Below are 27,479 nucleotides of genomic sequence, written 5' to 3' on the forward strand. Positions count from 1 at the left end.
CAATGCAGTATGTACTATGTACAGGTCGCTCCGGATTTCCATGGTTGTTGAAATTCTGGCGGGATGTCATCAACAGATGCCTTCTTCCTCTGCCAACAAAGCTTAAAATAGCCTTGCATTTTACAGTGCATATTCTGCCCTGCGCCTCATTACCTCATACACTGGAGGTGAGACACACATGTATGTCAGTCAGACAGACGCCTGTTGCTATAGAGTGTCGCAGTCCCTCCCCCTTCCAGGAAATTAATCTCAATGCATTTTCCTCATAGACTTTTCAGAAAGTATTTATTTTAAAGACCTTTTAAGCGTCGTACGAAGCCAACTCTTGTCGTGACAAATCATGACAACACACACAAAATTACAAAGATTACAAGATTACAAAAAGTGTTAAAACCTGCTGTTTTTTCTACTTTCTAATTCTTTGTTTGGTCCAAAATATTGTGTGTGTTGTCATGATTTGTCACGACAAGAGTTGGCTTCGTACGACGCTTAAAAGGTCTTTAAATAAATACTTTCTGAAAAGTCTATGAGGAAAATGCATTGAGATTCATTTCCTGGGCCACTCGTTGTTCTGAAAGGGGGAGGGACTGCGACGCTCTAGTCTATACTGCACTGTTACAGGGGGAGTAGCTGCAGCTGATGAGCAGAAACCGAATATCTCAGAGGGAACCAAGCATCAACCATCAGATCACTGAAGAATGAAGATGATGTATCTATAATCTAGGCACGTCTTGGTAGTCAAATCCTACAGTAGGAGCAATGCAGTCCATTAGAAGAGTTACTGTTAATGGGGGATAATGTGGTATTCGTGACCAGAATATATAGTAAATCTGTTCTAATCAGACTCTAAATGTATAGAAATCATCAAGAGACTGCACTGTCTGAAACATCAGAAAATGTCTAAACCATGTCCTGTGAGATCTAGGTAAAGACAACAAAATTAGGATTTAGTGTTCACAAACTGGAACATATTTGTCAAAACAGCTGAGGTTTACACTTACGCTCAAAGGGAAATTGGCCCAAAATGATTTTGGCAACAGACGAGGGAGAGAATACCTTCTGGACAACTGAAAAATCATCCACGTGCACTCTCATGGAAAAGCCAACAACATTGAGAAAACATGCAGATTGAATCTGATTTAGCCATGTGTGTTATTATTCGTCAGATGATGGTGTCGGGCTGCAAACAAAACTACAAGCTCACAACAACACATCACATCTCGGGGAGGGAAAAAAAAGGATCGGCTATTCTTTTAATTATGGCAGGGGCGGGGTCATTTTGGAATACGTTTGTAACATGTTTGCCTATAATGACATTATTAGCGTTGACCGTGGTTACAGCGCAGTAGACCATATTTAAACTAATTTCTTGATGGAAGCCGTGCGGCAATTGTCCATTCACAAAAAGATGATGAATGGAGTAATTCAGTGAGCATGAATAATGTGTTTTATCAGTTTGATTAAGGATTTGTTCTAGAAAGGTATTATAGTCAAGAATTGTGATTCGTGGCACAGTACTACTAAAATAGACCCTTCTCTGAAATAGTAATTATAATGTTCTCCTTCAAATCCATCCATTCCATCCAAACATCTTCATCCACTGATCTGGAGTTCAGTAATAGTTAATAAGTAATAGTTCCAGTGGAGTTCCGGGGCTACATTAGCCCACTTCATACTAGGGGTCCAACTACCTAGGTATTCCAAGGCCAGTATGGATATTCCATACATCTGGATTCTGGTCCTTGGTCTTCCCCGTGGCCTCCTCCCAGTGGGACGTGTCACGTGCCCCGGCTGGGATCTCCCCAGGGAGCTGCACTAGAAGCATCCATAGTATGCTGGCTCCTTTCCACATGCAGATCTAGTCCCATATCTTTCCCAGGTGACCAAACTTCTCACCCTATGCAATGAGGCCAGTAGTAGGTAGGTATTAGCAAAACGAATGTCTAAAAAGCCATTTAAACTGCCCACTGCATAGAGATCATATGGCATACAACGACACTATAAACAAAAGAATGAGCGCTGAATAAGAGGAGAGGGAGCCCAGACAAATATAATATGGGCATACTGTAACTCAGCACCTTACCAAACAGTCTCCACTACTAAACGCATGCAGACACACCACATAGAACCTCTGCTATAAACTGACAAATAATGTGACTTTTAATCAGAATAGTGTACAAAATATGAAATCAACTTTCATTTATGAGTGGTAAGGATGGCATGGCACAGTGATAAATCTCAGGTACTGAAACCTCTAATAGCCTCTGAAACCATTTGTAACACTAGCCCACAGAGAAGTAGTTGGATCTTACTACTGTACGACTGCCATATATCACAATGTGTCACTGCCATGTTTCATGTTTACATAAACATGTCATTAGTGCTCTTTCCAGGGCTAGACCTGTGGCCCGCCAAGGTCAGTAACCTGACGAAGATCTGTCAAGATCGAAACGTTGTCTATTTATTCAATAAAGTAATTATTTACCAAAAGAATGGTGTGGCTACCTCCTTCCACTGGTAATAAGGTAGTCAGACAAACCTCTCTCTCGCTTCAAAAGAAACACCTCCCATATTAGTTACAGCTAGGTATATCCAAAAGTGGTCTTTTGGCTTGTGATCGGACTGGGCTTGGAGCCAACAACTTTCTAGTTCATAAGTACAAATCACACCCGTGTGAAGTGAGGGGCGCCCTTATTATATCGTACATCATCACAATTTGTGTCCTCACCTTCGTCATCAATGTTTGTGTTATGCAATGTTTGTGTTTACACAAACACTCAAAACTGTCCATTCATTGTCAATGGCATTTTAATGTTTGTGTAGGACAATCGCATTTGCCAAAATAAAATAAAAAACTGTGCTCAGACGTGTAGTCTGTGAGCCTGTAGGTTACCACCTTATTTTGACACGGTATAAACAGTATATCTCTAGAGTTAGAAAATATGTGCTATAGTATTGCACAAGTGCTACATTAGCTTTGTGTGCCTTCTTGTCATTTTGGTAGTTGGCTGGCTGACATTTGCATTTCACAATTACATAGTAGAAACCGTTCCTGTAGCTTTGCTCTGTACCCTGACTTAATCTATCTACTGAGATGTTGTTAATGACTTTGGACTTTGGTCATCATCCCACTTGATTTCACTTCACTCTTCTACACATCATTGAATGTTTTCAGCTTGTTGCTTTTCATGGAATGCATTTGCTAGTGGGTCTCGAAGCTTCCTTTAGTCCTCATCATCCATTTCTCCCCAATCTCACATGCCTTAAATTAGGTTGCAGGCAATGTTCTTAGAGCACCTGTCTTTGCCACAGAGATGCCAATGAGGTCCCGCTTCTCGGCAAACACGTTGACCAATACTCCATGTTAAACCACTATTGCTGAAACAGCTTCCACATATTTCTGTATTCTTGGCCGCTGTAGCTCTGCATGACAAAGCACTGATTTGTTGCCTTGCACCATCGCCCGTAATTGTCCCAGGATTGCACTGCAGTGCTCAGCTGTTATGTATGAAAGCTTCATAGCATTCAGGCTGAACCGTGAGATGCATCTTGGTCTTTGTTAAAGCTACAATCCGTCAACTTTTGTAGTACCCGGGATTTGAACCCACGTCAACCATGCAAGTGCTGAATTCTCTACCACTGAGAAAAAAACGTACTCCATGGGGAAAGATTTGACCTTCCTCCACAGGATTTCTCAGTAGAAGAGCAGGGAGACCAAATACAACTACTGCATAATTGTATTCACTAAACAGCTTTAACTGTGAGGATTCTCTGGGAGGTTTGTCATTTGAACAAAGTAGGAGACAGGTATATAACATAATTCAACTTATCATAGACATTATACACCATGGGATGATGGGATGATGGTTCTTATAGCAATGAGCTGCAATTCCCAGTTCAACAGAAGCATGCACAAGGCAAAGAACTACAGTGCGTCCTCTACCATGTCACTGTACACAGTATGTAATCCAGAACAGAGCAAATAGAGAGCTCTCCATTGTTGTCACACAGGTGTTCCATAAAGTCTTTCCACATGGTTATCATCTCAACCACAAGTGGACTTTACAGAAAGAACATTTTAAGAATGATTTATCATCCGATCCTACGCTCTACAATATATTCTCCTGAACCACAGCATGAACTCTGCCCATGCAGAGTGTCATCAGCAGTGATGTAAATAGGTTTTCAATCTGGTCTTTCAAAGGGTGGACTTTTAGACGGGTCCCAGGGACATTTTATGAGTCCTACTTTGTGAAGTAGCCTACTCATCTTCTCATTACAGGACCAGTACTGCATGGGGAGCTACGTGGAGCCAGGTGACGGCTGCCCAGTGGTAGTGGTAACCCCGCTCTGTTTCAGTTTGCTGTTTTTGTTGTGTTCTTTTAGCTTGCTGGGCTTTTGGGGTGCCACTACCCTGGGTCGGTTGGCCTGCCCACCTCCCTTTTCCCTCAGTACTGGCCTGTATGTGTATCACGCTGGCTATGCACTTTATATTAATTGCACTTTTATCCTTGTGGATGCATCTATACTTATTGTTTAATGCTGAAATATGCTGATGGTTCAATCATGAAATGTCTTAATTGCTGTATAATGAATTGGTGACTATTATTGCTTAACTGCCATAATTGTGAACTACTAATTTAATAAAAAGCTTTTGTACACACGTTTAAATATTGTAACGAACTGTGTGAGGAGTCATTAAGTACTCAGGGTATTCATCATTGCTATATCTTCATAAATATTTCCTGGGGCACTTCCTCAGGTGGCGTAGTTGGCTATAGTTTAATTCATACAGCCGTGTTACATTAGCATTTTTTGGAGATGTTATTTGGAGATGCTACAGGACAGGTTCATTGTTTTCTTTGAATACTGTAGAGTTCAGAGAACAATGTATTGCCTCAATCTGTTTATAACTAGGGTTGATGCTTACTCTAGGCACGCACAAGTCGCTCTTGATAAGAGCATCTGCTAAATGCCTAAATTGTAAACAAATTTCAGTAAACAGTGTTTATTGTCACACCTGACAATTTCATTCTGATGATTCAGTCAACATCTGCTGTAAATATCTAATCCACAATTAAAATAAATACTAATAATACTGTCTCAGTGGCTGTATTCGATGGTTCAATCGTGTTTCTTGATAGTTGACCCTAAGAATGACAATCAGAACAAGGAAATTCAATATTCCCAACAAAGGATTGAAACAGTTCAGCCGAAGGGTATACAGAATAGTCACCTGTAATACTACTACCTACCACCATCCTTTCACTGACAGCATGAAATACCAAAGCCTCACATAGTTACCAACAGTGACCTAATCAGTTCGTGACATTTAAAAAACTCCCAGCAAGATGCAATCTGTCAACTTGGATGATTCTCAGCCGCGCACGCAAGCAAGCACGCATACACGCACATACACACGCACGCACGCACAGACACACCTCTACTGCTGGGTGACATTATGAGGTGCAGGTCACAGTAGGTCAGTGTGCCTGACATTTCAGTGTTGACATTGTCCAATTTTCTCTAAACTACCAAGTTATACAATCCAACAGTGTACGACAGTATAGGTTTGAAGAAATATCTTAGATTTCCAATCCAACAACATGGTTTAACTGAAAACATTGCACCTGGTTACAGCTGCTATTGACAATATAAAGTATACCACACACACACACACACACACACACACACACACACACACACACACACACACACACACACACACACACACACACACACACACACACACACACACACACACACACACACACACACACACACACACACACACACGATTGGTCAAAATGTATTGATATGCAGAGGATGAATACATAAATATACAATTTATTGCAGTTCAAGCAGAGTTTTGCGATGAAGGAATTTGTGATATATTGTGCAGCCCTAATGGACACTAAATTAGATTGGACTCAGGTGGTATTGCCAGGAAGTAACTCTCAGAAAAAAGCTTTTGTGGCCACAAGATGCGCATTACAGTCATCTAATGGACAAAATATGGTGCGGAATGGGGATACTTCCTGAATGTATTCTATATCTCTAGGACTAGCAGTATAGTATATAAGAAAATAACTTAAAGCATTTGCATTTAACTACAAAAGCAACATAATCAACACTATGTTCTACTGTAGGTTTGATTGATTGATTGAAATATTTATTAACAGTTTGTAGAATTACAGTACATTTCAAGCACAAACTCAATACATGACATGCAGTTCAAGTTTTATCAAAGCATGAAAGTGTATCTTATAGTGAAGTGGCACCTGAGCAAGAAGATTCATGTAATGTCATGTAATGTCATGTCATGTCGATGATTTTCTGTCTGCAAGTGGTCAATAATGTGCAAAGAACAATGTCATACAGTACAAATGTAAATTCGACTCCGGGGTCTTAGCCTCTGTCAATTATTGCATGAATAATTAAGATCACTGTTCTCCCTTCTTAAGCGGGTGTAATTTGTCATCAATAACTAATGATCCATGGAGGTGGTAAAACCAGAAGATGTTGCATCTTTAAAGTCAGCTACGCATGACAGGTCCAGGTGAGGTTTTAGTTGTTACAAGATTAATGACGCCTCATTATGAAACGAGAATTCATTAGGCTTGAAGTGCATACTTGAAATGTGTGTATCCACACAAGTTTATACACTTTAATTACAAAACCCTATATAAGAGAATACATTCTAGAGAATAGAATTAGATAAGCCGATGTTAATGAACAATTTAATAAAAAAACATATGAACATTTGACTAATCATGTGGTTTAACTACATAAACGCTACGCTAAGCATTGCTAATCTGAGGTTGAGCATGTCATAACAGGCGAACATTCAACGAATTGTGAAAATAGCCCATTTAGCTTAATAGTAGCTTGTAGATTTTCGATGAAGAGATTTGGTGTACAAGGAAAAGGGAAGTGACCAATTACACCCCTGGGGAACACGGTCAACTAAAGTATATAGGTTTGAAGTGGTTTAATGCCATGCTTAATTAATACTACACATACTTTGAATATTATTGTACAGTTAAAGTGACATGATCATATTAAATGCATGATGTACGTATAATGATGTCATGCCATCAGCAGTTCTAACGAGGTGGAATTATTTCATACCGCCTACTTGTTCCCACAGCTATGGCGCTACAGCGCTATGTTAACCATTGCTTTAGTTATGCATGTTAAAAACAAAAGTAAGGGGTTTTTAGGTCAAAGAGAAAGAGAGACATGAACGCTACAATTGTACAATTGGAAAGGGCATCGATTATAAATCAGGAAATCCTACTAATCCTAATATGCATTGCAGTAGTGGCAGCAACACAGTGTGACAGATGGTTTCTAGGGTCAACAACATTCGGAAGCACTTCTGAAGCAGCTCTTCTGGTAGCAGAAAACAGGTTTCAGGCAATAAAAAGCTTCAGCAGAAAGGAAGGGAGATATACGAGACCTACAGTATAATGATGGATCATGATGTATGAAGGGAATGGATGTAAACAAGCTTTCATATTTGATACACCCAAGCACAAAGTAGACAAGATCAAGCGGTTTGTGCATAGCCTTTATACAGTACGTTGCACTGAATGTATTATGAATGTTTGCATCAGCCGCTCTGTGCATCTGTGCTTGCCGACAGGCTATAGCTTAGAACCGCAACAGAGTACGAGTATGCACTCCCTTCCATCTTACACCAGCTCCATAACTCCAAAGTGAATTGTTGGGAGAGATCACATTAGCAGAATTGTGATGGTGCACAGTAAGGCAGAAAAATGCCATGTCCTCTTTCATTAAACTACTGTTGTTCAAATGACAATATACAGATGGTGGGATTTTAACAGCCTGAAGGCAAACAGGAACATTTATTTATTATGATTATAAATAAATTATATATTTATGTGGTATATTGTCCAATTTAAATGGACAGGGCAAAGGAGAGAGACAGACAGCAAAGTGAAGGCAGAGTTTAGGAACAACATGCAGCACAGGTCCCAGAATCTAACTCAACATCAACACCAGTTGAAGACCTTGACTTTGCGGATGGCCTCGCCCTTATGTCACATACTGTACAGTATACACACACACACATCTTCAGGAATAAAACAGACAGACTCCAACACTAATGCCAACAAGTTGGACTGATCATCAACAACAATAAAACCAAAATCATGCCCATCAACACCAATACACCAACACATAATTATAACAATAGATGAACAGTTATTGGAAAATACAGATCACTTCACATACAGTACCTTGGAAGCATCATTCACCACGATGGTGGAGCTAGTAAGGACATTCAAAACCGGATCAAAAAAGCATACACAACCTTCATAAGACTTAAGCAAATCTGGAATTCAAAGCAATACAGCAAAAAAACAAAACTCCGGATTTACCAAAGCTGTGTACTCTCAACACTACTATACGATGCAGAATGCTGGAAACAGAAAACGATATCCATAAACTATACACTTTCCACACATCATGCCTGCGAAAGATCCTGCGTATATTCTGGCCCAAGACCATCTCAAACATTAACCTCCTCAACATCACCCAACAAGACAACATGCACAGTATAATCGACAAACGCAGGCGGACCTGGATTGGCCATGTCCTCAAAATGGACATCAATACAAAGAGTCGCATTACACTGGATCCCAGAAGGAAAGGGACAGAAAGGCAGGCCTAAAATGACATGGCGTAGGACGATCGAGAAGGAGCAACATCAGAGCTGGGGGACCATAGAGAAGATGGCCAAAGACAGATGCAAGTGACATATTTGAGTTTAGCTCAGAGGATGAGGACCATAGAAGAAGACAGACATCTGTTCGCTCTGACAACTTTAAAACAAATATGTACTTCTGTTCAAGGTATAAATATGGAATTCTCAGAACCAGGAGTTGAAGAGTTATACAACAGTGTTTCAGCTTAAGAAGGTGTTTAAAAAGGGGGGAAAGTATTAATTAGAGGGTTAAAATGTAATTTTTCTTTCATTCTCTCAACTGATTCTCTCTCTGATTTGTTTTGTTCTCTCGTTACTTAATTGTGCTCTTATTGCTTTGTTTTCTCGTTACTTGTGCTCTTATTGCGACTGTAGGTCGCAGTTTACTATGAAAACCTGCATTTCCCGTCAGTGTGTCGTGTCACGCCTCCATATATGGTCACGCCTCATGACACGTCACGACACCATATATGGCCGTCTCCATATACTGTATGAAGAACACGATACTGACCTCATCAAATCCTGAATAGACTGGATCATCACCTAGATCTGCATATATGGAGCCAGCCAGCAATTCTACATCTGACCTCAAACTCCATATATGGAGCTGACCTGTTCTGACATTCCATACACAGTATTGATTCCCTAACCGTCCTTCCTCTTCGACGTCTCCCTTATGACTGATACCTGCCTAGTAGAGTTCTCAACAGGCCCGGCCCTACCTGGGCCCTCATCAAACCCTGTACACTCAATATATACTCCATATATGGCCAGTACAGAATTCATTCCAGTACAGAGTTTGTTTTCTCTCTCCTTTTATTGATGTACGGTAATCATGGTGATGGTTGGTAGCAGAGCATCATTTATTAGATTTTTACCAGTGGCTTGAAAAGCACTGGTCTATGAATACCCATGGAAACTTTGACATGCTAGTCATACTGACACGTAGTTCTGTAGTTCTGATTGGCTGCCTTTCTACGCAACCCATAGAGGGGGGGACGCAACCAGACACTCAATCATCAGAGTTTGTTGTTATAAAAGGGTCCTTTGGGTCCATTTGTAGTAGGCTAAGGCTACACTGTCAGTTACAGAGTCACCTCTACAGATCTTGTTGTTAAAACTCATTCAGTGCCACCAAGTTGTGCCATTTTTGGCCAGGTTGTGCCATTTTTGGCCATTGTGACAAATACAAGCCAATTAAAATCCGTTGTGCACGTCATGTGCACGTCGTCACGTGTACATCGGATTAGATCAACGCAGTCAGTTCTAACGGGATACATTAAGCCACTGGTAATTAACTGATAATTGATCAGTTCTAGTTTAAATTATAGATAGGGGCAGGTATCTTCTTCCTGCTCCCTTTCTTTTCTTTTAGGGAATATGTAAAAAAGTATAGGGTAAATATAATCATGTAAAACCATAAATGAAATATACTGTATATAGTATACAGTATCACAAGTGCAGTCAATCACAACACACATGCAGTGTGTAAAATCCATCCACTCTATACATTGTTCTGTAAGATCCATTACCTTGCTGCTTCATGCTGCTAATAAGAGCTTATTTCTCCAGATATTCAGTGCAAAATACACATTTTATGAATGACATCCAATCACACATTGGTCTGGACTGCTTATTTCCCATACAGCGGACCCGTGTGTTGTAAGTGACCCTTTTTTGGCCTTCCACATTTTAATCTCTTGACTAACGCCCCCACTCCCGGGGAATCAATTTGGAATACAGGCTTCTGATTGAGAGATTAAAGGCCTAAGTTTAAAGCCAGACACCATGAGTTGCGGTAAACAACAAGTTATATTCACTAAGCCCCATCCTGCACACATTTCATTGTATATGAGACAAAGTAAAGTAAAGGCCTATTCATAGCCTGGAATTTCTGTGATGGGGTGACCACCGCTTCACCCAACACTACAACATGACGTCACTGAGCCGCGGTGAAGAGCAAACCACCGCTCTCACCAGCCCTTCTCTCCGTTTTTACTCACCACCGGAGCGATGGTCACCTAACCACCGAAAAATGTATGAGCCTTTAGACCTAGCACCGTGATCACATATAAACAATTGGAAAAGCCAAGCAACATCTCCTGATGTATTCCTAAAACCAATCCCAGCAGAGTAATGTGAAAAGAAGGTACTGCAATGATATAAAAAGAATACTGATCAATATTTCAAGATGTCCATTACATCTGATCCAGAAAAGCTGTACTCTGTACACAACACTTTTTGTTTGCCCTGATTCTTTCATCTCATAACATAACACCAAGTTCACCAACCGTAATGGATTCAGATTGATTCTTACAAAAATCCATGTTTGTCATGAACCAACATCTTTTTCTTCCCTGCTCTTCAATGTGAACCCTTGGGACGGTCTTGGTCATGTAACTGTCTTACCCTGAATCTCCACGTATCTAGCTCCCCAGAAGCTCTTTTACAGTGGTTGGAGCCTACATAACCCAGAAAGAACTATATAATCTGGTGTAATACTATCGTCTGGATTGCAGCCAGGTAATACAGTTTTACTGTATATGAGCACACAAACAGGTTAGGACTCTTCCGTCGTCAATGTGTAAATGTATACAAGCATCGCATGCATTTTATCAATAAAAAATAATCTATGTGTGTATGGTCCACATTCCCTGCTGTAAGCAGCCTTGACCTGGCTGTGTTAAACACAGGGATTGAACTGGGAATCTTCTGTTTCCCAAGTGGCTGCTCTACCTCCCGAGCCACAGCTGCATGGAAGAATTATATTACACATAACTACCCCATTCAGTTAATGTGGTCCGTGCAGACACATAAAACATGCCTATTTATTATATTTTCTTAATGAACATATTTCAGCTGCAGAGTGTAATTGTATTTGGGCTCTGGGCTGCTGGTTGTTTTTAGAAATGGTGTGTATAGGAAATTGTATTGCATGCATGCATCCAGACTTTAGTATCACACCAAATAAAATTAATTATAGATATAAAACTGTGTCTGGGCCAGATTATTCACACCTTTCTTGAGACTGGAGTAGCGTTGCTATGCATTATTCAAGTGTATTCTGATTCAGTGCAAGAGATAGTCAGCATGGGAGCAGATTTTAATGATAAGGAGAGATAGATAAAAGTTGTGAGTTAAACCCGTGATAAATGAATACTATAGATACTGTAGATGCACACAAAGCGAATACAAAAATAGATAAATGAAGGAACATGACAGCCAGTCAATTCATTGCCAGGGACCCATATTGCTTCCAAGCCTATGCTTGAAAACCAGTGTTGTAGACCGTGCATTTGACACATACATTTGGTAGGGAACTACAAAAGCAGGTCAAACACAGATGCTTGATTACATGCATGTGCAGGGACCCATAAGGCATCGGAGACTGAGTGTGCTCTAGTCTAATTCAAATAGAGACTATAGTCATTCAAGTCCTCAGGTCTATATGAATTTATGTTGTGGGATGTGCAGTAGGGTGAGAGAAAATGGAACAGCTGGGAACAAGTGTGACATCTGCAGGCTTTGACACTTTGTCTGCAAACACTTCTCAACCTATAATGTAAACATACAGTACATTAGTTTTGGATTAAAGTATGAAATGATGCCAAGGCTAGGAGTCACTGAAAACACCAATGACATAGTTACCATGTATAGACAATTCTGTGAGCGTGTGTGTGTGTGTGTGTGTGTGTGTGTGTGTGTGCGTGCGTGCGTGCGTGCGTGCGTGCGTGCGTGCGTGCGTGCGTGTCACGTGTGTGATATTTCAATTTTGATGTGAACACAACATTCCTCTACAATTCAACTGGTGTCACGGTTACAAGTCTGAGGGATGTTTAAAGCCAACACTTTGACTCGATAATACAATGCTTTTATGTGAAAAGATATTGAACTTGTGCAAGCAATACATGTTTCAATCATCTAAACAGAAGTTTATAGGTTGAAATAAGGCCAGCAGACAGTTATGTTCATATGATATCAGCCCACTTCAAAATGTCCCAAAAGATGATATGAGGTTATTATCAAAACGTAAAAATGTCCATTTGTTGAGTCTACTGTATAAAACCAGTTTCTTCAGAATCAGGTTTATTTGTCGCATCATAGGTTTAACCCATTCTGACCGGGCACCCATTTTGGTGTTGGCATCATGTTATGCTTTAGCTATTGAAAAATAGCAGATCTACAAGCTCATATCGCGCCACCGAGTGGCGCGATACGAGCTTGTAGGTCTGCTATTTTTGAAAAATTCGAAGAACGACTGACATTTTTAGAATCTGATCTCAGGTCAGAATGGGTTAATCAGACCAGTGTGTGTCCCGTGGAAACCTCGTATGAATCTGATCTCAGGTCAGAATGGGTTAAACATGTAAAGAAGTGGGTGAAATAATTGTTTTGGTGCACGACCATCATTTGTTAATTTCAATCAGTAAACCACGATTTAAAATCTTTGATCAATTGTTGTGGCCTAGTGTTTGTGTGTCGATTTAAACTAATTTGAGCAAACAATGGATTGAATCCGGTTTATGCATTAGAAACCTCTAATAAAGCAGAAACGCCTGAAACATTATCTTCAAAAATGCCATGGGAAATAATCCTTCAACTCCAAGAGTCAATGGTGACAGTAATCTCAGAACTATGTATAATATATTTTTTACCCTTCCCACATAGCTTTAAGGATTGGGCATAAAATACTTACTGGGTGCACAGCAGGGGGCTCATAAAATCTTATCGGATTCTCCCTTAAAAGAGGGTGCTCTTGGGGTGAAATAGGGAACTACTACTACATTTAACTTGGATTATCTTCAGGTACGTTATTATTATACATGTTGACAGATTAGGCAAATCTAAATATTCTAAAAAATAAAAAGCAACGAGGATGAATAAATTAAGTTAATAAAGATCATTCTTATCTCAATTTAACATTGGAGAGAACAAATCCATTGAACTGTTATGATTTAGATTCTATGCAAATGGCTAAGCGTTTGGAATTGGCTCGGCTTACAGTCTGATGGCACGAACCACGTGCAATAGTGTCAGTAGCCATGTCATATGAAATTCATAAGGGAGGAGGGGTCCTTGGCTGCCTGTGCTACATGTACAAGATGAGGAACTGGGTCATAATCTCTGAGGTGCGGAATTTCCATGCACTGCAGGACTGTGACCCATCGCTTTCTGCCTGTCTAATTGCCTGTGAGGTCCTACGCCTGAGGGTAGGCGTGCGATGATGTTATGACAGAATGAAAGCTAGACTTGCGTCACATCAATGACACTGGCACTGATCCATCTAGCTACTAGTACAACACACAGCTTGAATGAAGGTCAATCCATGCAACTGCTCTGCTACCTTACTCTTTGTATGGATTAATAAATGACAGTACATCTGGATGAAGATGGATAATCTATCAGGACAGGCATACAGTTGAGAGACATATAAAATAATAATGAAAAGGCCAAAAATGTGAATCAAATGGGCAAATACACAGTACAATGAAAAGCCTGTCAGTGAAAAGTGTTTAAGAAAATATTCTAAAGAACATTGATTCTGCCAAACTAATCAACTACATTTAGGATTTACAAATCAGAGTTGCATGGCAAAGGGCCCATATTTCCACCTTCGGTCACCTTTGCTGTTAATACCCTCTTTTGTTTCACAAACATCAATCAACATCTAGGGAGCACACATGGCAAAGTGGAAAAAAAGATTAACCCTAACCCGGACATGGATTGGATAAATGTCATAATATTATGGCACATTGAAGACACTAGAACAGTGGCATGGATCTAATCCATCCCCTTTCCCTAGAGGCCAAACCACTAATGGGTCATCATATCATGCAGATGGTTTGGAGGCCTGTGATTTAAGCTCCTATACATCCTGAGTACCCATTTCACTGACACTAGATCAATCACAATTCACATCTGAATTTTGTTTGTAAAGAGGCTAATATTAAAGTATACAATTAAAATGTACACTCTAAACTTAAGGCTTACCTAATCTAGAGCCAGGTGTGAGAGGCCAGCATTAAAGTCCACACAAAAAAGCAATAAGACAGGACCAAGCAATATAAAGCCCTTTTAGGCTGCTCAACAGTGCCACTTTAGGTCACCCAGCTGTATTGCAGTTGTTCGTACCACAGACAGACAGACAGACAGACAGACAGACGGACGAGGCATGATGAGTTATGCCTGTTCAAAGTGCCTGCTTTTAGCTATATTCTTTGTACAAACTTTCACGCAAATTGCTCAAAGATCAAGTTTAAACTTTTTCAAACTGCTCAAAATGGCAGAATATTACTGGTCAAAGTGACAGATGTGTTCCCCATGAGCCAAGGCACAAGTGGAAACAAGTGCCATAGCTTTTGGCCAAATGAGTTATGAGCATGAGTTATGCCTTGTCAAAGGTTTAATTTTCAAACGATTGCTGTAGCGCCACCTTTGGCCAATTAGAGTAAGATACTGGCAATTTGGAATGTTATATGAGCACAAGAGATATGAGTGAAGAAAAAAAATACAAAAAGTAGAAGCAAATTGCACTATTACACTCAATATATCATGTCAATATTCAATAGGAGCGCGTGTGTGTGTGCGCCGCATGTCTGACTAAAATCTATAGTAGTTCTATAGTAGAATCTATAGTAGTCTGACTGCTACTCCATATGATGCAAAAGCCTTTACAGAAGTAGACTGAAATGTTAACCATTGTGCCTAATTATTTTAAATGTAATGTTGCTATATATACACACACACAGCAACAAAACGAGCTGCACTCATTGAACTGTCTGTCTTTATTACTAGAAGTTTCTAATGCCATGAGGTACGTGTTGTTGTTCTTTCTCTGTGAATGTTGTGTGTCCGAGTCCTTTACTTTCCCTTTCAACACGGAGTGACAGACTGCTGCTTTTAGGAAAGGCCCGCTGTGATTGGCCAGTAGTCACAGTCACACAACGCTGGGTAGAAGACGCAGGAGGTAACGCCAGTGGCCAGAAAGCACAGGCGTAAACGGCACTTCCCGCATACTCCCGATACAACACGGTCGGTGACTTGACCACCTGAACTGGCACACAAAGTTGTGCAGTCCATGGGCACAAATATGTGGCCATGGAATTCTCCCAAATGTAATAATAGATTGGCAAAGTCTATAAAGAAGATGGGAAGATGAAGGCAACTTAAGGTGACTACAGTATATGGAAAAGAAATGGGTGCAAAATGTCGACAAAGTTGCCCTTCAACAGTGCCATACAATCGGTGGGACAGCAGCAGTTAAAATAAAAATGTAGTTCAAACAAAACAATCACGAGACAGAAGAGTATGTTAACATGTCACAATTCTACAGTATACGCCATCAGATGGAGTTCTTTCATACTGTACATGTTCAATTCTAGTGGACTTCAAACCCCAACTCCAATCATGCAAAACATAAAAACACGTATAACATAAATAAATCACAACAAGACAAACATATGACTACGCTAGTGTAGTGGCACGTATGTACCATGAAGTCCCATGTTGCCTCTGGCAATGGGGGGGGGGCAATGCTGCTCCAGTGAATGAACATCCTTGTCAACCATAAATGGCCTATCTTGAACATACAATGAAAATAGCTCTGCGGAAAACCTCAGCTAAGGGTGACTTATACTTAGCTGCATCCTGGTATCGCGCAACAAAAACAACAGATCTATAAGCTCACAATGTGTCACACTGCAACACATTGTGAGCTTGTAGATCGGCTATTTACGGTGTGCGACAACATGCACAACAGAGTATACAAGCCATTTAGCGAAGTGATGGAATGTGGCCATGATCACTGTAGCGTAACTCAAAGACATCCAAGACCCACGTTCTGACCCACAGCCACAAAGAGAACAAGAGAGAGAGAGAGAGAGAGAGAGAGAGAGAGAGAGGCCAAAAGGCTTTTATCTGCAAATCCACACCAAATAATTCATGGGAGAGTTGAGATTCATCAAATGGTTTAGCCAACATTGATTACCGTATTTCCAATGTAGTGATTTGATACACATGTGGTATTTGAAAAATACTAATAATATATATATATATATATATATATATATATATATAAATATACACATACACACACATACACACACTTTGTATAATTTACGCTTCTAAAATCATATCATTCAAATGAGCTGCCTATAGTCGCTGACGCTGACCATGCCATAAGACACTTCGTCTGAGAGAAACTTGGCAGATGCATCACTATTGTACTAGTCAGAGCTACAGCCACACCTACATAATAGCTGCATTTTTTCTAACTTCTGTTTTTCATCAAGCACCAACAGCAGCCAATGAGAGCTAGTGCTCCAACGCATTCCATAGAATTAATACCCCGTGCTTCCGAGGCAGTCTCTTATTGAACTTCCACATTCAATTCCATTTCCTCTGAATAGTGTGTCTGCCCCAGTGGTAAAATAAGCCCCCCCGCATTGATTTAAATTCGGAGAGCGCCATGGAGGTTCAAAGACCTCTGCTCAGCATTGTTACACAAGGAAAAGCGGAGGCCATTGAAGGCAAACGCCTTAAGGAATTGGGGTGTTTCAATTGTGGAGAGGGTGGCAAAGGGAAAATAAAAAATAAGCATTTATATAAATACCTTTTGGCAGAAAGAAATCAGAAAAAGTGCTCGATATGAAGTCAAAAGGGGTGTGCAGTCGGTGTCTGGCCATTATTCCGACATCTCAATATTGAGAGGTCGGAAATAAGACATGGCACCGCGCAGTCATGAATGCAGACCCTTTCGACAACCTTGTAAATGAGCGCTAAACCAAAAGCTCCTTCCATTGGAGAAATAATCTCCTGGTTCCATGTTGGTATAAAACAGAACAGAGGACAGCAACTTGACCCCTTAATCATACACACACATCTTCCCTCATAATATGGATAAGAACCCCTGCTCTAGAACGATCTACAAAAAGGCTAATAGCTACGGTATAAGCACCCACTTGTCCTTTAGCCTCCAGTCCGCTGACCCTAGATCATTCTCATCTTAAATGCAACAATATAGGTCAATGATTATGCCCCTCTTAACACAGTGTTTACATTATGCATAGCATGGCTTTCACCACGGCAACAAATATTCCCTGTGTGAATACCATATGCAACTCAGAGACCTCAGAGAAGCTACAGTGCTGTGAAGAGCAGATATGCACTGGTACAATGTCAGCTGTTATATTGTTCTGTATTTATTGTATCTGGTTTAAACATAAAGCATATTGTGAAAAGAAGAGGAGCAGATCCCCTCTGTATTAATGTAATGTCTGAATGGGGGGGGGGGGGGGGGGATTGATAACATATCATACCATACTGCAGGGCAGGCTACAGCTTAGCTTTTGAGTGCTCCTTGCAATGCAGTGCTACCCTCCAGGCAGGCACCATCAGTGCAATAAGCCAGTGATATTCCACTAATGGCTGCATGATTTGTCCAGGTCTGTATTCACATAAGATTAAAATGTCCATAAGTAGGCCTGCAGGACATATGACAAACAAGGGGACATTTGCTAATGCAGAGGTCACATCAACTGGACTTAAGTCTAGTGTGCACTACTACAACGTGGTAGTGGTTATTCTTAGAAGCAAAGCGTTTAGCAGAGGTCAGATCTAAATCTTGAATGCTAGACATCAACTGAAGGTCGTATGATAGAATGAATGTAAACTGAAATGTCAATTACAAAAAGTGCCAACCAATCACCATCAACATAATGTTTAGATATGAGATTACTCATTGAGGAAAATAAAATGATTTCCCCCCATAAGTCTCTGCATTGATCATTTCACTCCATGATTATCACTTCTCTCATTCAATCACATTTCCTTTTGTTTTCACATGCTCCATTGCTGGTGTTTTTAAAGCTAGCTTAACAGCTCCATTCAATCTTCTGTTTTGTGGTGACAAAGACAGAGACAGCTGCCAGCTGCTGCAGTGTCTGTGTATTTGCCAACCTCCATTCAAAATCTTTGAAGTCTTTTCTTAGAGCCATTTCTATCAAAAGAGGCCTGCTGTTTTTGCTTGTCCTGGGAAACTCACAGAGGGCAAAACAGGCAAATCTTCTGGGTGATGTGAGATTTGTTCCCCAGGTTTTGTGAATTGCTGTGAGGGATTGTAGGTCCATTGCATCCCGTTTGGACAGAAGGGAATCTTACCCAACAGGGTTCCAGCATGACTAGCCTCGCAAGCCAGTCTGTTTCACTCTCATTGCAGTAAGACGAACACGTTGCCATATGCCTTGCTGATAAATCACTGTATTTGATTCATTTGTCAGCAAGGCATAATGGCAACTTGTTGGTCGTGCTGAGTTATGAGTGGCAACCTTTTTTTATTTAAATGTAGAGAAAGAGCTCAATAATTACAATACAGACATTTTCTTGAGAACAACTTTGATAAAAATAAGTATACAGTACCTAATGGTTGCACATAGGCAAACTTTCAAATACTGTAAAAGATCAAGTCAGTGTTTTTGATAGAACAGCTAAATAAACAGAGATAAAGATATTTACATAAACCTCCCAAGTTAATGGAATCTAATTTATCTCTTTTAAAGTCAACAAAACTTCAGTAGATTTTTCCACTTTGTTGATGACATGACAGATTCTAGTCTTGGATCTCTTGTTTATGGATTTTAAGAGAGATGTTGAAATACAGAACAGTTTAAACTCTAAAGTGGTATATATTTGGTCACTTTCCCTTTTCCCTCTACACAAAATCTCTTAAATGGGTTAATGTTCTCCTATTATGACATGCCTAGAATACGTTGCTTGATTCAACATTTAAAATGAATGATTTTGAAATGGAATATGGTATATGAACTACATATGAAAAATCTGACAGATAGGTCTTGATCACATGACTATAGAGATCATGTGTACCGGATGATTGGATAAAATCTGTCAGGCAGAAAAGCACATTATCTCTGTGAGAATTGATTGCACCACAGACTCTACACTGTCTACAGTATACTGAGAGGTAGAGTCACTGCATAATTACTGTATAGATCCATTATTCATTGATCAAATTAGGATCTGAATCACCGGCATTCATTGCGTTGCAGACAAGATGGCTTCTGAGTAGGGCTGGGTAATGTAGACAAAATAAAATATCACAATATGTTTTACCAATTACCTTGATATTGGGATGATAATACTGTATTGTAGTGCAGTGCCTGGTGTCAACTGTCAGTTCGGTCGGACCCATTGTTGTCCAGAACCGCCACAAAGGATCTCTCCCTGGGCCACAGCTGACATCACAAGGCCTCTGCCCGACTCCATATTTGGGCATGCCTATATGGGTTCGTCCACCGACTTCTGACATCTGCATAGACTCCATATTTGGGCATGCCTGACAAAGAACTCCATATATGGGCATACCGCTGACATCATTTCTAAAATAGCCTACAAAAGAATACGTAGATGGAAATGAACAACTCTGTCATGTTCCGATTATAGGACACCATCTTCCTAAACATGAAATGCTATATATACTGTACAGATGAGACTTCACCACTTTTCAAATAATATATGTTTTTCTACTCGGTCTGTGGGCAGTTCAGAAACCTGTCCACCAGCGACATCATCGATGGGGAATAGCTAATAGAAACTGCAGGCTTTCTATTCCTGAGATCTGTCTGTGTCCCTGCAGAGGACGCACCACATCTGTGTGTTTGGGAGGGGTGTGGGCACCGGCTAACCCAATTGCTGAACGTTTCACGTACCTTGTACTTCATTACTTTCTTTCCAAGGATTTTTTATATGAAGTCACAGGAATGAATGCAACAGGTAATATTTACAGAGGATCATCAACACACAACAGACATGACAAACAAACACCAAATCCCACCCAAAAACAGCCTATCCTGTTCAATCCAAATAAGGAAATAAAAATAGAGTAGAGTAGAGCAGGCGGGTAGGGAGACGTGGACAATCTGACAGGCGGAAAGACAAGCAGGCACACTACTGTGAAACTGTCACGTTCGTGCTCGTCATCTCATTCTGTTTTTATAGTTTTGGTACTTATGTCTTCCTTATCTTTTGTTCGATGATTGATACATTTCCTGTAGAGCCTATTTTTCTTAATGCAAGCTTTTTCCAAAACCTTGGTTAGCCATGGTTTCATCCTCTTTAGGATTTTGTCTGTATTCCTGGACAATGACGGTCATAAAATGACAAATGTACCTAGATATGCATTTTATGCTTCATTGGTATCCTCTACATACCAATGGGCGAGCCGAGAATGGTGGCAGGTGGATGTTAAGCTCTCTCTGTAAATAAATAGGCACTAGTATGAAGCTAAAATTTCCTACAGGAGGGAATCAAAAGGAACCTTTTTAGGTTTTTTAGATTAGGTGGAAATAAAATACCAGACATCCCTGGTGACAAATGGCCAATTTTGGCCATGGCCTACATATATACATTCTGGATCCAAATGAATGAAGTAACTGTGCTGAACCTGAACACTGAACAGCCAGACTGCTCTAAAACGCTCTTTCTACTGTTCAAATCAGTGTGAGCAAGCTGATGTGCTCTTTATGAGATGACTTTTCAGTGGTTCCAACACACTAGAGTGCGACCAATTTCATAATTTTGGGTCCGATGCCAATGCCAATTTTGGAGAGTCCCTAGATTTTGAAGCAAATTTTGTCAAAACGTGCAAAATGTTATAGTAAAGGCTAGGACAATAACAGTTTAAAATATAAATGTTTCAGTGTGAAAGGTCAATGCAATCAGACATTATTTTCACAAAAGGGAGTTCAGCATTTCTGACAACTAGGCCTAATCTTAACAATAAACATACAGTAAGCTGAATTTACCAGGTCCTTCCTACATTTGTAGTCTGTAACTGTAATGTATTGTGGTGAAAGAATTAAATTCATACAACAGCAAGTTTATGGTGAACAAACATCCCTAAGTCAAAGAAAGTATGTGAAGAGGCTTTTTGCCAAGCTGCATGTGCACGTGTTGGAATGAACATAATAAAGTTATCAGAAGTGAGTTACAAAAAGGTACCCTGCTCACTTTGACTACAGTAGGCCTACATAAGGACAATGACTTGGGTTTGATTTCCATCTCAGGGCCCTATAGTTGCTGTCTCTCGCTCTTCAAATGGCAAGTCTCAATAAAGCATCAATCCCAAAAATATAGTCCTAAAAGGTGCAAAGTGCCTCTCTGCACTTTGCAGTATGTAACCTTTGAATCATTCATGAACTGTATACTGTACATTTGGCAGTGACTCTGAGTATATACAGTAGATAGCCTGATAGGCTTACAGTGCAACCGTCTTAAAAGCACATGCCAGTATGCAAAGAAAATGTAGTATTTTGACAAAATGTAGCTTTGTGAAAAAGCATACAAATAATGGATCCATTGTAAGTCCCAATTCTTACTACAAGTGTACTGAACAACCAAGGCACATTTGCTCTATCCCCAAGAGGAAAAGTGTTTGGAAAACTAAACAAAGAAATCAATCAAAGCTCCCAAATGCTATAGACTCAACCACTTTAGGAGCATCTGAAGCTACTTTGTACTGTACAAAGTAGACTTTAATTCCGTTTCCATTATTTGCATTCATTTTTGTACTACTGTAAACCTGCCCGACATTTCTGAATATGATTATACTTATATGTTAGTGTTTACCAACTAGACAGTCAACAGACATTAGTCCTTACAATATGCATTTTTGTTGTAATCCTAACGATTAAGACATATTGGCTAGCAGTGGTAATGCCGGATAACTTGGTAACCAGTGGCATTGGTTGCCATTGTAGCTAGTGCCCCGTATGAATAAATAAGGCTACATGATATACTGGATGTTTTAAGATACCGCAGTAAAGTGGACAGTGTCTGGCACCATTAAGTGTTATGACACACAAGTCAGCTCAAATCAAAATTTCTGAGTAGACCGTAGAGTCTTTTGGACAACCGTGTCTGGCTCACCACTTTCTCAGATCACATTCCTTCATTGGTAATGAGCAACACTTTAAACTCATATCCGCAGAGACACGGCAAAATCTAGAACAGTATGAATGTAAGTTCCCTGACCCCATGAGCTATAGAATTAGAAAGTGCCAACTCCAACAACACACCTGTGCCTAAGGTCTCTTCAAACACAACATAAAATGGGACAGCATCCAACAGTGGAACTCAACAGGGATAAAGCATTTTATGGTACGTGACAAGGCCATCCGCTATCACTTGGTGTATTACAGCAACCAGAACTAAACAGCGATTCAGTTTACTGTGGTACAATATAGTCAGTTCCACAATCAATTTTTGTCAGATTGTTTTTGTAGATTTGCATAACTACCGGTATACATTTTTGGAAAGTGTATTGTGTGAGGAATCAGAAAATCAATGTTCCCATTTGCCTAGATGTCTGTGGCCATATTGGAATTTGGAATTTACAAAATGGCCACCGTAAAATGGGGTGCATACTTAGTTTAGACTAGTCATTGGTTAGACAGGTTGGTTAGAGGTTGGTGAGGGGTGCATTAAGACAACCGGATTAAGGTTGGTGAGGGGTGCGTTAAAAGTAAAATGACTGGATTAAGGTTGGTGAGGGGTGCGTTAAGGGTTGGGACTTGGGAGAGGGTTAAGGTTAGGTTTAGGTGTGCATACTTAGTTTAGACTAGTCATTGGTTAGACATGGGTTAAAGTTAGGTTTAGGTGTGCTGCCCCGTGGGAGGTTAGGTTTAGGGTGAGGGTTTGAGATAGGTTGTAGGACTAATGACTGGTCTAACCAATGACTAGTCTAAACCAAAAACTGTCTAAACTAAGTACTGCACCCGCTGCCCTGTGGGAGGTTAGGGTGAAGGTTTGAGATAGGTTGTAGGACTAATGACTGGTCTAACCAATGACTAGTCTAAACTAATATCTCTAAATAAGCTAGAACATTGCTATAAACCTACATTTCCAGCATCAAGAAATCCAATGGTGGTAGTTATGAAGCTACAAAAAAATTCAACATTAACCCTTAGATGCATGACCTGGTGTGGTTATAGTCAGCCTCACTGTGTAATTTTGTTGGATTTCTTTTTTGAAGATTTGCATAACTACATTTTTGGAAAGGGTATTGTCTAAGGAATCAGAAAATCGTGGGATGAAAAAAACTAAAAAAAAAAAAAACTAAAAAAACACTGGCAAACTGAAACCAACGACCAAAGGCCATTCTTGAGATGGTCCAATGCAAGTGTAAATCTGACTGTTCTTCTTGCAGATGTTCCTGCAAAGCTAAGGACTTAGCCTATACTGACATGTGTCAGTGCAGCAGCCAGTGCCAGAACGATGCATGAAAGTGATGATGATGATGATGATGCATAGAGGCCGTCTATGATTACACGTCATGATGTTTAAGATGGTTACACAAACATCCAAAGTTCAGTTAAAAAAGAGATCTCTCTGGATGGCCAAGCGGTCCAGGCACATGCCACATATAGGCTTTGGCCTGACAGCGCGTCTTGTGTTCGAGTCCCGTTCATGACGACCTTTGCTGCATGTCTCTCTCCCCTTCTCTCTCTCCCCCCATTTCCTATCTTCACTTGATACCATCAATAAAGGCAGAACAAATCTTTTTTTCCCTTTCTTCTGAATAAAAATAACTGAGTTAGTAGACTGACTGCCTGGGCTGTGCTGTTTTTTATCCATATGGTGGATTATGTATTTCAATGGGATGATACAAAAAATTTAATGATAACTTGGGCCATTGGATTACTTGACCCTGACAATATAGGTTTAGCCATTAAAATCAATGTTCCATCTTATTTAGAAAGTGGAAACCAAGATATTACAAATTACAAAACATCTGGGCAAATGCAAACATTGATTTTCTGATTCCTTGGCTTAAACAATACGCTTTCCAAAAATGTATAGCTTTATAACTACCATCATTTGATTAATTGATGCTGAAAATGTAGGTTTAGCAGTTGAAATCAATGTTCTAGCTTATTTAGAGGCCGAGATATTACAACACATACATTTTGTAAATTCCAATATGGACGCCACAGACATCTGGGCAAATGGGAACATTGATTTTCTGATACCTTACATAATACCCTTTCCAAAATGTTAAATCAAAGCATAAGGGACCTGTACCTATACACAGTAAAGCATATACATAAAATAATAATAATCCAACATCCAAAAATTAAGACAACACCTTGACTGTGACAGATTGTTGAACCCAATCCAACTAGGTCAATCAACCATTCGTCAGCTGGCCTCAGAGCAAACACGGAATATGTTATGGACTAAATGAGTTAATGTATGCCAAAGCTGAATTACTACTGCCCCTCTCGCTGTAATTACATTAAGTAACAGTCTCTAAAGACAAGTCTACAGCATTCGCTCCAGTCAGCAATCGTGGGAATCCAGGCAGATCCCCAGACAGTAGATTGTGTGCTGGCTGTCAGTGACTGCATTTCCCTGGACTAAACGTCTGTCATCATAGGATATGGCTGACTGATCCGTGTTCCTGGATCCATTATCCCGCTGAGAGGTACAGTCTGACTCTGAGCTTTCTTATCCATCTCTCAGGGAGTCTACAGCTGTAATTAATTGTATACTTTTGAAAGTATAGATTTAGAGTATATATTGACAGCAATATTTCACTTCCTTCAGAATGATTGCCTGTTATGGTTGAAAATAGCCCACATCTTGACTTGAAGATATGACATGCGATCAAAACGTGCAAATCCAAACTCAAATATTGATTTTGATTAGGGGGATAGCTGATTTAAGCAGTCATACCTGAACCTTGATACCTGGCCTGAGTCAAACTAAAGGTCAGCTACTGTAGGTGTGACTACACACCTTGTGCAACTTCTGTCATTCCGGGTTTACTGTGGGTTTTTTTAATCATTTTGCTACCTTGTGCCTATAGTAAGCACATGATAAATCAAGGCAGAGCAAGCAGTTTGTAGCTACATGGAAATAAAGAGAACCGAGTACTTAAACCCTTGGCTGTCGTCCGTCCTTCAATTGAGCCCGTTACAAACAACTTAAAAGAGTACTTCACCCAATACAATTGGCCCTCAGGTCCCTAAATGCTCATTATACTGTAAGATTGCACAATTTCCATCTACTCAGTACAGTATGTGTCTCATTGGTGGGCTATGGACAGTTCAGAAATCTGCATACCAACGACAAACAAACAAACTACGACCTTTCTGTTCTAGTCTTGTTTGAAATGACCAAACCTGCATGCCTGATGTCACTGGTAGACAGATTTGTGAACTGTCCATTCCACAGCCCTCCTCCGAGACAGAGCACGTAGACGGAACTTATGCGAGGCCTAATTATATCAAGATGGGTGAAGTGGGCCTTTAAGCTTTACATGTACGGCAGCTGGAAATAGGGGATATTATCTTTCAGCAGACCTGCGTGGTATATAGTCTCATCATATAGTCTTTCCTGCAAATGACAGCTAGAATGGCCACGTGTGTGTCTGACTGACCTACTGTATAGTACATAAATCTATACAGTGTGACTCTTCTCCTGCTGAGAACATTTACCTGGTAAAATGTGTCTACTTTTAAAGTAGGTCACTGGTACTTGCTGCAGGCTGTTAGATGTTACCAAAATGGGTCGGAGGTTTGTTCCATACTGCAACTCTAGCTCTGGTCCATAGCTCTAATGCGTTGCATTAGAGCTATGGACCATGAGCTACTGCAACCCCCATGTGCTTGAGTTAAGTCATAAAAGTATGGTTTTGTACCCTATTATCTGGCCTCTGTTATTTTATCATCTTTTGGTCTGCATGATTAATTATACATAGGCCTAGGCTATAATGTATAATCATTAATCATTTCAAATTTTCAGAGAGAACACCTGCCCATCAAACCCAAGCGAGTTTTAAATCATCCCTTGGCATATGTATCGAGGGCCCTTGGCTGCCTGTACAATTACAGACATTTGACACACTATACTCAACAGAAAGAATACAATGTAAGCCTGTGAAATTGAATGAGGCAGCTATGATTAGCCAACACTTAACTTAACATTAACCCATGGTAAACAGAGCCAGCTCCTACCTTGCAGCTGTAGGGTGCATCACTGAGGTCGATCCCATCTTTTGCAAGTTTATCTCTAATCAATATCTTCAACTTCAACTTTGGATAAGTCACAAAGTCATTACAATCTGTGAATCTTAGATTGTGGTTTCCAGGACAGGAGCGTTGGTGTCTCACTGTGTCTCCTGTTCGTGACCTTGACTTCTGGGACTGATTCTCTCTCTCAGAGTGATGAGTGTGGAGACAATGTGAAAGACCCAAGTCACCCAAAGGCTCCAAGGTGAAATAAAAACCGGCAGATGTATTTGTGTCTTCCTCAATCAACTTCTCCACGGCATCGAGCAGCCTTTGTCTGTGGTACTGTATGCGGACGCCTATGGCATCAAGGTCTGGTTCACCTATTTGTTTACAAACTTCCAAGTCGTCATATCCATTGTCAACAAACGACTCCGCGTATTGAGTCAAACTAAGGGTTGACAGCCATTCAAAAACAAGGTCTGTCCCTTGGCTCATCTTGAGACAGGATAAAAGCGATCGAGGCTTAATCCTTATTCACCAAAAGATATTTGGTGGAGCTTCAGTCATCTCAATTCACATCATTGTGTCACCCCCGGACAAACCGGCGCACGGTTCCACGCTCTGTGTACCAATAAGTTAAAGTCTCCAAAAAAGAAGCATCTTCTGATTGTAGGGAGTGCAGCAGCGGCGACATTGGTATTGATAAATCATGTTTGCAC

General features: G+C 40.2%; 1 protein-coding gene across 1 annotated transcript in view; it reads right to left on the reverse strand.

Moving 5' to 3' along the window:
- The window catches only part of sash1b (SAM and SH3 domain containing 1b), a gene marked incomplete at its 5' end in the record, with an annotated part of 62,526 nt that extends 35,271 nt beyond the window's left edge, over positions 1–27,255 (reverse strand). The window contains one exon of the mRNA XM_080783163.1: positions 26,764–27,255. Within this exon, the coding sequence (XP_080639289.1) occupies positions 26,764–27,255 (492 nt within the window). The remainder of the gene's footprint in view (positions 1–26,763) is intronic.
- Between the last annotated feature and the right edge of the window lie 224 nt (positions 27,256–27,479).

The sequence above is a fragment of the Protomyctophum bolini genome, assembly GCF_963924005.1.
Source record: "Protomyctophum bolini genome assembly, chromosome: 15".
NCBI lineage: Eukaryota > Metazoa > Chordata > Actinopteri > Myctophiformes > Myctophidae > Protomyctophum > Protomyctophum bolini.